We start from the raw sequence: 14,381 nt of genomic DNA on the forward strand, positions 1-14,381 counted from the left end.
GCTGAGGAAGTTTGGCATGAGCCCCAGCATCCTCAGAACATTCTACACCTGCACTGTGGAGAGCATCCTGACTGGCTGCATCACTGCCTGGTTTGGAAACAGCACTGCGGGCAACCGCAAAGCTCTGCAAAGGGTCGTGCGAACTGCCCGCCACATTGTTGGAGGTGAGTTTCCCTCTCCAAGACATCTACACCAGGCAGTGTACAAGGAAAGCCCGGAGGAAGGATCATCAGTGATTCCAGCCACCCGTCCCACAGACTGCTCTCCCTGCTGCCCTCAGAAAGACGTCTCCGCAGCATCCGATCCCGCACTAGCCAACTGAGGGATAGCTTTTTCCCTCAGGCTATCAGACTAATGAACAGTCAGAACTAATACACCCTACAGCATACTCCCAATATACGGTATGCCACACACTGCACTTTAACTCCAACACAGTTCAATACTGGACTATATGTACACACTGCACTTAATACAATAATCTGCTACCACTGGATACCATCCAATGCACACCCATGACATTTTGCGTATCCAGTTCATGTATAATCTGCTGCACCTTCGCATATTTTGTGTATATATGTGTACATAATGCAGAATGTGTTACTGTTTATAATGTGTATTGCTAACTGTAAGTATGTCTAATAGTACACTGTGTGTATATGTATATGTATGTATAGTCTGTAAGTATGTCTATATGTAATTGTTTCTGCACTGTCTGGAGCACGCTCCCAAGAATTTCACTCACCAAGGCACATGTGCTGTGGTGATGTGACAATAAAAGTGATTTGATTTGATTAGATTTTTTTTTTATTTGTTCAATAAGAAAAATATGATATAAGTTATTGAGGGGGAAAAAACATCTCATTGCAGTTTACAACATTTTATGTTTTCTTTCTTTCTTTTATTATTTTAATATATTAATATTGATGTACCTATATTTAGGTACCTTTGAGTCATCATGTGGCTGCATGGTAAGTTTTCTGAGGCCCCTTGGTTGAGAACCACTGATAAGAGATAATAAAATAATAGTTAAATTAAATAAAAATAAAATATAAATAATAAAATAAAAATAACATGGCCCCCATATTTACATGTCCATAACATTTATTTGGTTCAGCTTATTTGGTTATGTGATTCAGGTTTCCCAAAGAGGCCATTATTGAAAGATGAGGCAGTTAAAACTGTATTAGATTCAGTCAGAAAAGAGACAAAATACATTGGGACCTCAAACATTAAAAATGCTCAAGAAAGAGCATCATCACAACACTTGAGCTGAATATACATTTCCTAAACTTGACCTCTCCCCAAGGGCAAGACATTTAAAGCACCCGAATACATCTCGAGTCTGTAATTCAAAGAAGATTCTGCTTTCCCAGAATGCAGCAGTTTGGAGCCCTGTGGTCAAGCGTGTGTTTATATTAACCTCTAATCTGCTCTCCCTCGAGATAGGCCAAAGAAATAGGCCATGGCACGCATATACACACACACACTCTACTTTAATAGGTGCCTTCTTTGCCTTTCCTAGAATTCCCTCCGATTGAGTATCTCGGCAATAAAAATACAGACAGGAATTAGTGGGGTGGTGACAGTTGCAGACAAATCATATGCCTGTTCTGTTATTACTTTAATAAAAGATGGCTGGGGTAGGGTAGGTTTTACTTGCTCAGCATACGGTCTGATTGAATGATTTTTAAAGGTCTGAGAGCACCACTGTAAACAGCAGGCCGAGTGATTCAGGGACCGAGACGTAGTGCGTTTGACTGACCTTTTCTGCCGTGAGCTCTCGGATCACGCTCATCTGTCCACGGAACTTGAAGAGCAGGGCCTCGAGGGCCATGTACTTCTCTTTCCACGTCCCACCTGCGCTTTCATCGCCTTCCGCCATGCCGTCACCCCTCAGGCCCTGCCACATCACATACACAGCATGAGACCCAAGCAGATGGACACACAGAGCTTGTAGTAGAAGACCACTCAAGACGATAAACTAATGAAGATAAGACTGAATATGAATCAGATGCAGGACTGGCTGGGTGAAATAGCAAAGCAATTATATCTTGATATTTTTCAGCCTCTTCAAGATATTTGATATACATCTTGATATTTCTATAATTGCTAGGAACCATCATTTTGACCAACCGGCCACATTTTAACATTGAAAAGTAGATGTCAGTTGTTGTTTAACATTGAAAAATGTTGAAACAATGCTTAATGCTTATATAAAAAGTTAACAAATTACTTACAAATTAATGTTTATTTCCTTATGTTGAAAAGACGTAAAAATAATATTGCAATATCAATGAATGTTTATCCCATTTGCAAAATCAGAACAAACATTGCAATGCTGTCTGAGCATTTAGATTCTAAACGTTTAAATGCAAGAACTAAACTGCAGTAAAAATCCATTTAAAAATGATTTAAGCATGCATCCACATAATTATCTACATGCATTTTTACTGAAACATTGCAGTATATGAAAAATGTCAGACAGGGACTTCTGTAAAAAGATTTTTGTGATGCTGAAAACGAATAGCTGAATCAGGTATATCAATCAGTTCACAGAAACTCCGTTTGAAATGATTCATGGAAATTGGAAACATAATGGCCAAACAAACAAGTCAGCATGTGACTGACCTTCAACATTGCAAAAGCAATATCAGTTGTTTCAACGCTGAAAAAAAACCAAACAAACCTGAAACAACATTGAAACGACGTCTAATGGTTATAAAATGTACTTCAATTACATCAAATAAGTACTTAAAATACTTACACATCAGCCAACAATGTTGCAATATTAACAGTGATTTGATTACCAATATCAAAACAAAATTCAAGAGTGATTCAACCTTGACCCATGATGAAATACAGACTGGGAAAGCACATCAAAATAATCATCATCATGAATAGCAAAACTGAGTTATTTTGACAAAAGAACTTTCTAGAAAATGTGCTTCTTCCACAGCTTGACTTTTCACAACTTGCACAGAAATCTGATTAATACAGGTATATGCCAGCTGTCGATATTAAATGAAATGTTCATAGATGCTTGATAGGGCTGTGCAATATATCAAAATTATCGAAATATCGCAAATGTACAATGACAATATGCATATCGCTACAGCTTGCAATATTTGGGGCCATGAACAAAAGACAAAGAGAAAATCACTCACTGCTCTTACCTAAATAACTTTTGTAGCTTAAATAAGAATCAGTGCATACTGAATTCAAAGAGTAAATTCTAAGCATTTTTATATTTTTCCTTTTTATTATTCAGTTCCTAAACTCATGTTAAAACGATTACACTAATGTTAAAATGGCATTTTTATTTAATGCTCGAGTAAAACACATACCGTTCACTTTCAGAAGTTATTGTAGGGGTGCTTTCTTATTAGAATCAGAATCAGAATGAGCTTTATTCACCACTTAAGTGTGTGCAAACACAAGGAATTTGTTGTGGTTTTACAGGAACTCTTGTTACATACATACATACATACATACATACAAATAACCATATATATATATATATATATATATATGACACAAGATAGTTATAGAAGTTCACAGAACTGACTCAGCAACAGCTGAGTAAAACTGTTTCATCTGAGCATGTGGCACTTTAAGCATTATCGTATCGCATATCGAATATCGCATTATTTAATGAGTTATCGCATATCGCATTTTTCTTCAATATCGCACAGCCCTAATGCTTGATATCAGAGATAAACTTTGACTTTAATCAGTTGGAAAGAAACTGTATTGGTTGGAGAAAGAGGCAGTGAAAATGATTGGTCTCGGAGGGCCACAGGCAGAGCCCTGGACAAACTGAGCACCACTATAAAAACAAACCCTACCAGCCAGCACTGATGCACCATCATCACACTTTTCCATCATAAAAGTTTTAATTATCACAAACATGTGTCAACTGATGTAAAGCAGGTGGGGGAAAGCACAACAGCACATTTCATTACAACTTCTCTACAACTCTTGGTTATAATAAGCTCTCATTATAGCATTGGCACGGGCACAAAGAGAGTGTAAACATGTGTTGAGCTCAATTAAGCTGTTCTGGTAAATAAGACTGAGGGTTTGAATCTTAACCAATGTGGATAAAAACATGTTTTACAGTGGAACAACCTCCTTATGAGGAAAATTTAGGGAAAGTGAGCCAATAACAGGGTCATTAAGTGTAGATCTAGAAGTGTATACAAGTACATACAGTAGAAGATCAGGAAGGTAATATATACTGCAGTATGAGATTAAAATGCTCTCTTCATAACCATTAAACGTATAAATAAATGTTTAGTTAAGAGGTCTCCAATATGGTACACATATAACATTTATGTTGTGAATTGTACAGTTGAGACCAGGAATGAATCTCCATCTCAGGACTAGAAGGAGATCTGTCAGTTTCACTGCATAATGCAGAGCAAACATACAATGATTCAACATAACATTATCTGCATTACATATACATTTCAGCCTAAAATATTTAGATTAAAATGGTCTATGGGTACATTATGTGTTAACTACCTATCTACCGCAGCTAGCGACAGATTTGTGTTCTTGAAAATGAACAGAATATACAGAACCAAACTGAATTTCAGTTATATCAAATCAATTATTAATAGTGTATTTCAAACGTATTCAATAATAAGCCTTTCATTTTCAAAATAACTTTTGAAGTAATCAACAGGGTGCATATATATATATATATATATAATTTTAGAATCTGCTTTGATCTAAACACATAATAAAGCACTTATTTTAATAACTAGAGATATAAACTTTATATTTAAGTAAGTTACTCTTATATTCCCTTTGCCAAGAAACATAAACAATACTTTTTTTGTTAATAGTTAAGGATTTTATCCTTACCCGGGAATCTGTGTTACAGTGCTGAAGATGGCACTCTTTTCAACACCATAATAAAAATAATATTCCGTGTCGTCGCAGTCGTTTTTGCACTAATGACCTAATTATGAAATAAAGAGCGACCGTTTTCTAGCTCAAAGTTTTCACTCCAGCGTCGTCCTGTGGAAGTAGGCGGGACCGGGGGCGTGTTTTTACGAGCACGCACAATCAAACCATTGTAGGTGTGGTTAGGACGGTTTTTTAATAAAACGGTGATGTCCTGAATTATTGACTTTTCGTGGACCAATCACGCATCAGAAGTGCTGTGCCTGAACCAATCATATTTGTGCTGGGCGGGCTTCCAGCGCGACTCCAGAATGTATGTTATGTTGCTGTGGAAATACTTATTTCTACTTGTAGCATTGACCTTTTTCACCGCTTCCTGCTTTGTTACAAAGGTGTGGCAGTATATTTTCATGTCTCAGACTGTTTTGAATGTGTAGGTAAACGGCGTGTTCGGTGTGGAGGAGAATGTAATGTAAATAGCTGCAGGAAATAGTAATGTGACTAGGACTAGTATCACATTAGGTTGAGCCAGAGCTGCCATAACATCCTTAAGTTGGTCTTCTGCAGTTGTTGTATGATCGTTTGAAGTAATTATACAATTAATTTATGACACACATCTGCAGTTGGCGTTTTGTCTCAGGTCTAGTCATGGTTGTAAAGAAGACAGCACCTGAAGTGGAGGCTGTAGCTTTGCATGATGTCAAGCAGAAGAGCCTGACAGGTGAGTGACCGAAATCAACTTTTTGTGCTTGTGCATATAGTTTCCTGTAATATCTCATGCCTTCTCTCAGATTCCCTGTCTGTGGATGGGGATAGCAGATCCACAGAGCCTGCTCAGGTTCTAAGGAACAGTTTATCATCCTCCGATCCGGTTGAGCAGATCCAGCTCATCTCTAAGGTCGGTCTGCATCACATCTGATATATCTTCACTGAATTATACGGAATGTAATCACTTTTTAATTCGTTGGTTTGTATGTTGACTGCAGGCAGGTTTCCTGTTGGAGCAGTTGAGAAAGGATGAGTCCCCTATGAGTCCTTTACTGCAGGCCTGCCTGAGCACACTAGCTTTCTTTTTTACCACACTGCCAGCTAAGAACCCACTTAAGAGAGCTGTAGCAAGGTTAAAAGTACCCACATTTCGTGGTCACATTTGAAGATATTGACTTTTGGGGTTTTGTGCACATATATTTATCTGTTCAACACACTGGCATCATCTTTTTCTTCTGCACCAGTGCACTAGGTAGTGGTCCAAGTTGGCTGCAGGAGCAGACTCTTGGATGTCTGTCTGAGAGCCTGTCCTCCTGTCTCTCCTCTACGAGCATGGATCACTGCTCACACTTAACAGATAGCATCACTTCCTGTCTGGATGGCTTTAGGTTAGGGGAAGTCGTGGCCTAATGGTTAGAGAGTCTCATAACCCAAAGGTTGCGGGTTCGAGTCTCGTACCGAGACTCGAGTAGGTGGGGGGAGTGAATGTACAGCGCTCTCTCCCACCTTCAATACCACGACTGAGGTGCCCTTGAGCAAGGCACCAAACCCCCAACTGCTCCCCGGGCGCCGCAGCATAAATGGCTGCCCACTGCTCCGGGTGTGTGTTCACGGTGTGTGTGTGTGTTCACTGCTGTGTGTGTGTGAGATAAATGCAGAGCACTAATTCCAAGTATGGGTCACCATACTTGGCCACATGTAACGTCACACTTTTTTCACTTTAAAATCGGTATGTCTAAGTGATGTCATTTTATTAGAATTTATCATAATATCAGATACACACTGCTTCAAAAGTTTGGAATCAGTGTTTTTTTTTATTTATTTTTTAAAGAAATTAATACTTTTAATCAGCCAAGCATGCATTAATTAAAAGTGACACTACATGCATTTATAATGGTATAATTTACCATTACAAAATATTTGAATTTTTAAATAAACACTGCTTTTAAACTTTCTATTTTTCTATATTTTAAGAATCCTGAAAAAAAACAAAAATCACAGTTTCCAGAAAATTACTAGGCAACACAACTAGTTTCAACATTGATGATAACAATAAGAAACGTTTCTTGAACATCCAATCAGCATATTCGAATGATTTCTGAAGGATCATGTGACACTGAAGACTGCAGTAATTATGCAGAAAATTCAGCTTTACCATCACAGGAATAAATTGCACTTTAAAATGTATTAAAATAGAAAATGGTTATTTTAAATTATAATAATATTTCATAATATTACTGTTTTTACTGTATTTTTTGGTCAAATGCATCCTTGGTGAGTATTAAAATCAAAAATCAAATATTTCCGACACCAAGCGGTAGTGCTTGCAGTGTAATGTACTGTATTTAAAAATTGTTCTGCTTGATTTTCAGGCGAGAAATGTGTTCTTCGTTTGCTAACAGAAGGTTAGTAAGTTAAATCCTTTAATGGCATATCTTGACTTTCTCCATTCTGCAAAATCAGTCACTTTTTTTTTTTCCTCTCATAGTCCTCCTGTTCTTCCAGTGGACTTTGAATTATTATGTGGAGCAGAACAGGTAAACTGTTCAGTATTGTATTGTATAATGTGCTGTATGCATGGACAAAAATGTTGACATCTAATTCCTAATACCCAGAATTCTTGTAACCATGTTTCTTTCTCTTATCTGTAACATGGTTTATTGTTGTTGACATTTGATGTGTTGTTCAGGGGTCTGGCCAGTCGTCATGTGGCCCAGGCTCAGCTGATGCAGTCCTGTCTGGCAGTGGTGAAGGCCTCAATGCTGGTGTTTCAGAGATCTCAGGAACCCGTACTGCAGTGCTTTCAGCTTCAAATGATCAGTCTGATCTACGTCAGGCTCTCAGTGGACTACTCAACTGCTATACATGTATCTTGACTGATGGTAAGACCACTGTATTCTTCAGATGTAACTTGACATTGAGTTTTTTGTACTGTATATTGCATTTATTTCTGTATGTATTTTGTATTATATTTAAGTTCTTTTCCCATTTAGAGGAGTTTGTTCAGACGGTCCAGAGCACTGCTGGGATGGCTGTTGTTTTGCTCATTAGATCTATTATGGGGAACGGAGATGATGTACCTGTAAGTGAGCGTTCCCTTCATCCCAGAAGCAAGAAGCTCAGTGGCGGCTCCAGGATTTTTTTGTTGGGGGTGCTAAGTGGTGGCTTAACAGTTCAGAGGGGGTGCTAAAAAAACTAAATAAATTGAGTGAAAGTAATGATATAAGCTTCAGCTATCTAAATAGCATGAAAATACAGCCACCTTGTGTTATACAGCAGCTTCGAAAAAGGCAAATTTTATATATTTTTTCTGTGGTATATTACATTTCTCATATGCCACTGTTATTAGTAATATAACTTCTAATGCCAACTGCCAAATATGACACTTACAAATTAATACAATTTATAAACGCACATAGACAAGAGAGAAAGTAGGGATTTTTTTCCTTTTTTATTGTTTTATTTTATTTTATGTATTTATTTATTTATTTATTTATTTTTTACACATGTATTTAGTCATTTTTTTTTCTGACCATCAAGTGTCAGTCACTCGGTGCCAACTGGCAGGAAAACATGGTAAATTCTAACCATTTTTTACAATAGATAAAGTGCAATTCATACAACAATTCATACAAATATTTCAACACAGTGGCATAGCGGACGGGCACGCACTACGGTGGGGCCCCGCGATAACCTCCCCGTGCTGAGATGCGTCGTATCATGTGTCGACGATAGCCAGAGATATGGTCAAAAGCATCAAAAATAGGCAATATTAAGAGGATTTAGCATTTCCTATTAATGTAGGCCTGTTACATTCTTCTTATTATTAGGTCTATTATTATTATTATTAGGGTAGTTTTATTATTGAATTACATGAAATTATTGCCCCACAATAATTTCATAGCGCATCAACGCATGGCGCGCTGTGAGAATAATTAAAGTTTAGGCTATTAGCTTACTCCTCATTGAAAGTGGTTTTTACATTTTTTTTTTTTTAAACAGGTCTATTAATTTATGTAATGAATTATGGGCATATAATTAAAATTATTAACACTGCAGTCATAAATGAAAATTAAGAGCAGCTTTATTTCGTGCACCGATTTTCAAAAACAGCTTGTTTATCGCGAAATACGTTTCTTATCATGTTTTTCACAATACGGGCCACAAGAGAAATATTAAGGGAATAATTTAAGACAGTTATATACCGTTATCAGCATATTTACATTTACATTTAGACAATTAGCAGACACTTTTATCCAAAGTGACTTACAAATGAGGACAATGGAAGCAATCAAAATAAACAAGAGCAATGATAAGCAAGTGCTATAACAAGTCTCAGGTAGCTTAATGCAGTACACGTAGCAAGGTTTTTTTTTAATCATATAATAAATAAAAAGAAAACCGATAGAATAGAGAAAGTTAGTGTTAGAGGCCTTTTTTTGCTTTTGTTAATCAGAAGTCATCAGAAATCAGAAAGTCAGAATTATAATTGTAAAATAAAAAGAAAACAAATAGATAGAATGCAAAAAGATTAGAGAAGCAAGTGTTAGTTTTTTTTTTAAAGAAAACAAGCAGTTAGTAAATAAATAGAGTCCAAGTCTAAAAGGGACAAGTTTTTTTAAATTTTTTTTTTATAAAGAATAGAGAGTGCTAGAGTTAGAAGGTCAAATAAAGATGGAAGAGATGTTTTTAGCCGATTCTTGAAGATGGCTAAGGACTCAGCTGCTCGGACTGAGTTGGGCAGGTCATTCCACCAGGAGGGAACATTTAAGTTAAAAGTCTGAGAAAGTGAGTTTGTGCCTCTTCGGGATGGCACAATAAAGCACCGTTCACTTGCAGAACGCAAGCTTCTAGAGGGCGCATAAGTTTGAAGTAATGAATTTAGGTAAAGGGGTGCGGAGCCAGTGGTGGTTTTGTAGGCAAACATTAAAGCCTTGAATTTTATGCGAGCAGCTATTGGTAGCCAGTGCGAACTGATAAACAGAGGTGTGATGTGCATTCTTTTTGGCTCGTTAAAAATGTATCTTGCTGCCGCGTTCTGGATTAATTGTAAAGGTTTGAAAGAACCGACTGGAAGACCTACCAAGAGAGCATTGCAATAGTCCAGCCTGGACAGAACAAGAGCTTGAACAAAGAGTTGTGAAGCATGTTCCGAAAGAAAGGGCCTGATCTTCTTGATGTTGAATAAAGCAAATCTTCAGGACCAGTTTTAGCAGTGTCGTCTGAGAAAGTCAGCTGATCATCAATCATAACTCCAAGGTTTCTGGCTGTTTTTGAAGGAGTTATGGTTGATGAGCCTAACTGGATGGTGAAATTGTGATGAAACGATTCTGTTAATTTCCGTTTCAGCAGTTCTGTCTTGGCAAGGTTGAGTTGAAGGTGATGGTCTTTCATCCAGCAAGAAATGTCTGTTAGACAAGCTGAGATGCGAGCAGCTATCGTCGGATCATCAGGATGGAATGAGAGGTAGAGTTGAGTGTCATCAGCATAGCAGTGATATGAAAAGCCATGTTTCTGAATGACAGAACCTAGTGATGCCATGTAGACGGAGAAGAGAAGTGGTCCAAGAACTGAGCCCTGAGGCACCCCAGTAGTTAGATGTTATGACACCTCACCTCTCCAAGATATCTTGAAGGAACTATCTGAGAAATAAGACTCAAACCACTGGAGTGTGGTTCCTGAGATGCCTTTTGCCAATAGGTTTGACAGGAGGATCTGGTGGTTAACCGTGTCAAATGCAGCGGACAGATCCAGCAAGATATGTATTGAAGATTTGGAATCCGCTCTTGCCAGTCTTACTTACTTACTTCTGAAACCAGACTGGTTGCTGTCGAGGAGGTTGTTCTGTGTGAGAAAGGCAGAGACTTGGTTGAACACAGCTCGTTCAAGTGTTTTTGCAATGAAAGGAAGAAGGGAAACCAGTCTGTAGTTCTCTAAAAGAGATGGGTTAAGGGTGGGTTTCTTAAGTAAGGGGGTTATACGAGCCTGTCTAAATGCTGAGGGAAAAACACCAGTGTAAAGGGATGTGTTAATGATGTGAGTGAGTGCAGGTACAACTGTAGGAGAAATGGCTTGAAGAAGATGAGATGGAATAGGATCAAGCGGACAAGTAGTAGGATGATTAGAAAGGATGAGTTTGGAGACTTCTGCCTCAGAGAGTGAAGAGAAGGATGTGAACGAGTGTATGTTTGCTGGTAAGATGTGCTTGACAGATTGTGGTGTGGAAAATTGTGCACTGATGGTTTTAATTTTATTAAAGATGAATGTGACAAAGTCGTCAGCTGTTAGAGTTGATGAAGGAGGGGGAGGAGGAGGACAAAGGACGGAGGACAGTGTTTTAAAGAGCATGCGAGAGTTAGACGAATTGTTAATTTTGTTATGATAGTATGTCGAATATATGTTGAAGTAGTTTCGTCTCTCGTTGTCTCAGAGAATATGTGCCGTTAATGCAGCGTTAGAAAGCTCCGTCAGTTTTTTTTACTTTCACATTCTCTATAGTGAATTTACTGACATTCACCGGCATAACTCTTGCGCACAGTTTGCGCGTAGCTTGCTTGTGTTGCTTGACCCCTCCCCCATAATATCAATTGTTTATAGGCCACATATTAGGCTTTTTTTTTATGTTTATTTTTCAATGTTAATGAAAGTGACACCAAAAACCACGAACATCATTAGGAAATCCTTGGGGGGGCTGTGCCGGGGCTAAGCAAGTTTCTTATGGGGCTATAGCCTCATCAAGCACCACCACTGAAGAAGCTTATTCTGTACCCTGTCTCAACTTCAGCTGCATTTGAACCTATTCCTGACTGTGGAAGCACTGTTAAGTGGGAAATGTGTTTCTAGGTTGAGGGTCTCCTGCAGTGTTCGGTGGATGCAGGCAGCATCGCCACCCAATGGCTGAGACAGAGCTGCGCAGGTCTGTATGAGAGCAGCAGGCCTGCAGCTGTGGCTCTGTATCTAAGTCAAGGAGCTCTGGCTATGCTCAGTTGGAGAGGAAGAACTCTCGGTCCACAGGCTGAGAAACTGCTGCTGCTCATACCTGAAGTGCTCCTGTCTCTAGATACAAGGTACTGAATACCAAACGCATTCACACAAAGAACATGCAAAAGTTGAACAAAAAACATTTTCTATTCATTTTTTTATATACCGGTACTATCTTTTAAAAGTTCGGAATCTGTAAGATTAAAAAAAGTTTCTGAAAGAAGTCTCTTATGCTCACCAAGGTTGCATTTATTTGATCAAAAATACAGAAAAAACATTAATGTGAAATTTTATTACAATTTAAAATAGCTGTTTTCTATTTTAATTAATTTTAAAATGTGTGATGCAAAACTGAATTTTCAGCATCATTACTCCAGTCTTCAGTGTCACATGATCCTTCATAAATCATTATAATATGCTGGAAAAAATTTCTATTATAAATTTTCTTATTATCAGTTATCATCAACTGCTGGAAAGAGTTGTGCTGCTTGATATTTATTGTGTAAACTGTTTTTTTTTAAAGAATGTTCTTTGATGTATAATATTCTAGTTCAAAGAACAGCATTTTTAACTTTTGTAATATAAATATCTTCACTGTCACTTTTGATCAATTTAAATCATCCTTGCTGACAGTTGAAAGTATTGAAAGTATTAAAAGAATTTAGAAAAATACTGAGAAACGGTAGTGTATATTTGTCATTCTTTTGTGCAGAGTTTTTCACAATAAAAAATTCTGAAGCTGCATTACAGTAAATATTGCAAATATTTACAGAGCAAGATAAAAAGTGACAGGAAATAAGAAACTCCCTAGAAAGACACAATATAAACCATGTTAAAAACTTTTTTTATTTTTTTTTACCAACCGTTTTTATGTTACAAGGTAAAAAGGTCTCATTTCAAAGTAGTATTTTCTCTTCACATGTAATATAGGTAAAAATGACTGTCATTGGGAAAAAATATCCATGATTTCTCAATATCTGTTGTGAGAAAGCAAAATGAAAGTAATTAAATAATGCATTTTTTTCACATTTTGTTTTACTCTCAAATAAGTTTTATCTCTAAATTCATCCCCTAATTCACATTGTACTGCTGTTTTTAGTTAATTTTGAAGTTGATCAGCTTGGATTTCCATTTGAACTACTCTCTGACATGAATCTCTCTCTCAGAGTGAAGGAGTCCAGTACGGTGATGGTAGTGGCTCGAGTTTTGACACTTTGGAGTGGAGCTGCGGTTGACTGCGTCCAGGTGGACATGTATCCCCCTCTTCTTCGCTTGTCTCTGGTTGGAGGCTCTCCTCTAATCGCACGCCTTCACCACCACATTTATGCCCACTGGGAGCACCCGCTAGATGGAGTTCGCCACCAGACGCGCTCCATGTTCCAGAGCCTCCTCACGCTCCACCAGCACTGCAGCGACCACAAGTCCGATCCCACCAGCGACCCTTACATCACCCAGCTCTCCCGGGACCTTCTAGCACTGGAGTGGCATATGAAATGGAAGTACGGCACACTGGCCTGCATGGTGGAGCACTTAGGAGCAGAGTATCTACTCAAGCTTGATGGTGGACTGCCATCCAGACTGCTGGGTCTGATGGGGGATCAGACGATGGCACCATACGCCAGCGACCTTCTGGAGAAGTTGTTTGTCAGCCATAAAGCCCAGTTATGTGCCCGGTTTAGGGATGGGGATGTCTGGATAGATGGGTGGCATGAAGTTTGGGTGAGGCCTCTGCTGCAAGTACTGTGCACAGCTCGATTGGATCAAACAACTTATATACTTGACTACTTCCTGCCCAAACTGCTACGCTGGAACCCCTCCAGCCTTAGCCACATGGTACAGGCCCTGCAGGAGATGCCGACTTGCACAGAGGGTAAGGGTCTTGTGTATGTGCAGTGAAGACATTATAATGTTACGAAAGATTTTTATTTTTGATTGTTCTTATGAACAGACTTTCATTATATATATATGAATTCACAAAAATGTTTTTGCCATTTATAATAATAGCAATGTTTCTTAAGCAGCAGTAAGATTCAGTAAGAATTATTTAAAGTATTTATTTATTTATTTTCTGTAAAGCTGCCTCGGAACCATGTTTATCACTAAATGAACTCAAGAAAGAATGATCTTAAATAATTTTTATCTCCAAAATAGCAATGCATTATAATTTATGTAATATTGATACTACATTTTAGTTTAAGAATGATGATGCTTAGAGATTGAAACAGACAATTTAAACTAATTTACAGAAATTGTAATCATACATTTTTATTTAATTTTATTATTCTTTTTATTTAATTTCATTTGTAATCTAATTTAATTATATTATTTTTATATCTAATTTATTATTATAAAATTTCAAATGTTTGCAGTATTCATCTGTGTATATATGTGTATAAATAATTTTAGGGTATTTGAGTGTGGAATATTTTTAGAAAACATTTTTATTGAATTATAGAAAGAAAAATTGTATAGAACTTTTTTTTTTTTTTTTTTAGTGTTGT

The 14,381-nt window shown here is 37.6% G+C and overlaps 3 protein-coding genes across 5 annotated transcripts in view; 2 read left to right on the forward strand and 1 right to left on the reverse strand.

Moving 5' to 3' along the window:
* plekhh2 (pleckstrin homology domain containing, family H (with MyTH4 domain) member 2) overlaps window positions 1-5,028 on the reverse strand; it is a 39,819-nt gene extending 34,791 nt beyond the window's left edge. Inside the window, exons 1-3 of the mRNA XM_016473863.1 lie at window positions 4,870-5,028; window positions 2,629-2,665; window positions 1,763-1,900 (exon numbers count right to left, since the gene is read on the reverse strand). Of these exons, the coding sequence (XP_016329349.1) occupies window positions 1,763-1,900; window positions 2,629-2,637 (147 nt within the window). The 5' untranslated portion in view covers window positions 2,638-2,665; window positions 4,870-5,028. The remainder of the gene's footprint in view (window positions 1-1,762; window positions 1,901-2,628; window positions 2,666-4,869) is intronic.
* A 201-nt stretch (window positions 5,029-5,229) lies between these two features.
* Window positions 5,230-6,337, forward strand: thada (THADA armadillo repeat containing). Of its 3 annotated transcripts, none has more exons than XM_016473834.1 (5): window positions 5,230-5,303; window positions 5,535-5,632; window positions 5,703-5,809; window positions 5,898-6,031; window positions 6,144-6,337. In XM_016473834.1, the coding sequence occupies exons 2-5, from the start codon at window positions 5,560-5,562 to the stop codon at window positions 6,307-6,309; spliced, it is 480 nt and encodes a 159-aa protein (XP_016329320.1). In that variant the 5' UTR covers window positions 5,230-5,303; window positions 5,535-5,559; the 3' UTR covers window positions 6,310-6,337. The 3 variants fall into 3 exon arrangements, with proteins under 3 accessions (XP_016329320.1, XP_016329319.1, XP_016329318.1); XM_016473833.1 differs by having other exon boundaries at window positions 5,552-5,632; XM_016473832.1 differs by having other exon boundaries at window positions 5,230-5,632.
* Window positions 6,338-7,191: 854 nt separating this feature from the next.
* LOC107678511 (thyroid adenoma-associated protein homolog) overlaps window positions 7,192-14,381 on the forward strand; it is a 56,040-nt gene continuing 48,850 nt past the window's right edge. Inside the window, exons 1-6 of the mRNA XM_016473785.1 lie at window positions 7,192-7,304; window positions 7,388-7,436; window positions 7,589-7,781; window positions 7,893-7,981; window positions 11,743-11,966; window positions 13,047-13,750. Of these exons, the coding sequence (XP_016329271.1) occupies window positions 7,279-7,304; window positions 7,388-7,436; window positions 7,589-7,781; window positions 7,893-7,981; window positions 11,743-11,966; window positions 13,047-13,750 (1,285 nt within the window). The 5' untranslated portion in view covers window positions 7,192-7,278. The remainder of the gene's footprint in view (window positions 7,305-7,387; window positions 7,437-7,588; window positions 7,782-7,892; window positions 7,982-11,742; window positions 11,967-13,046; window positions 13,751-14,381) is intronic.

The sequence above is a fragment of the Sinocyclocheilus anshuiensis genome, unplaced genomic scaffold (assembly GCF_001515605.1).
Source record: "Sinocyclocheilus anshuiensis isolate Anshui unplaced genomic scaffold, SAMN03320099.WGS_v1.1 scaffold536, whole genome shotgun sequence".
NCBI classification, from domain to species: domain Eukaryota; kingdom Metazoa; phylum Chordata; class Actinopteri; order Cypriniformes; family Cyprinidae; genus Sinocyclocheilus; species Sinocyclocheilus anshuiensis.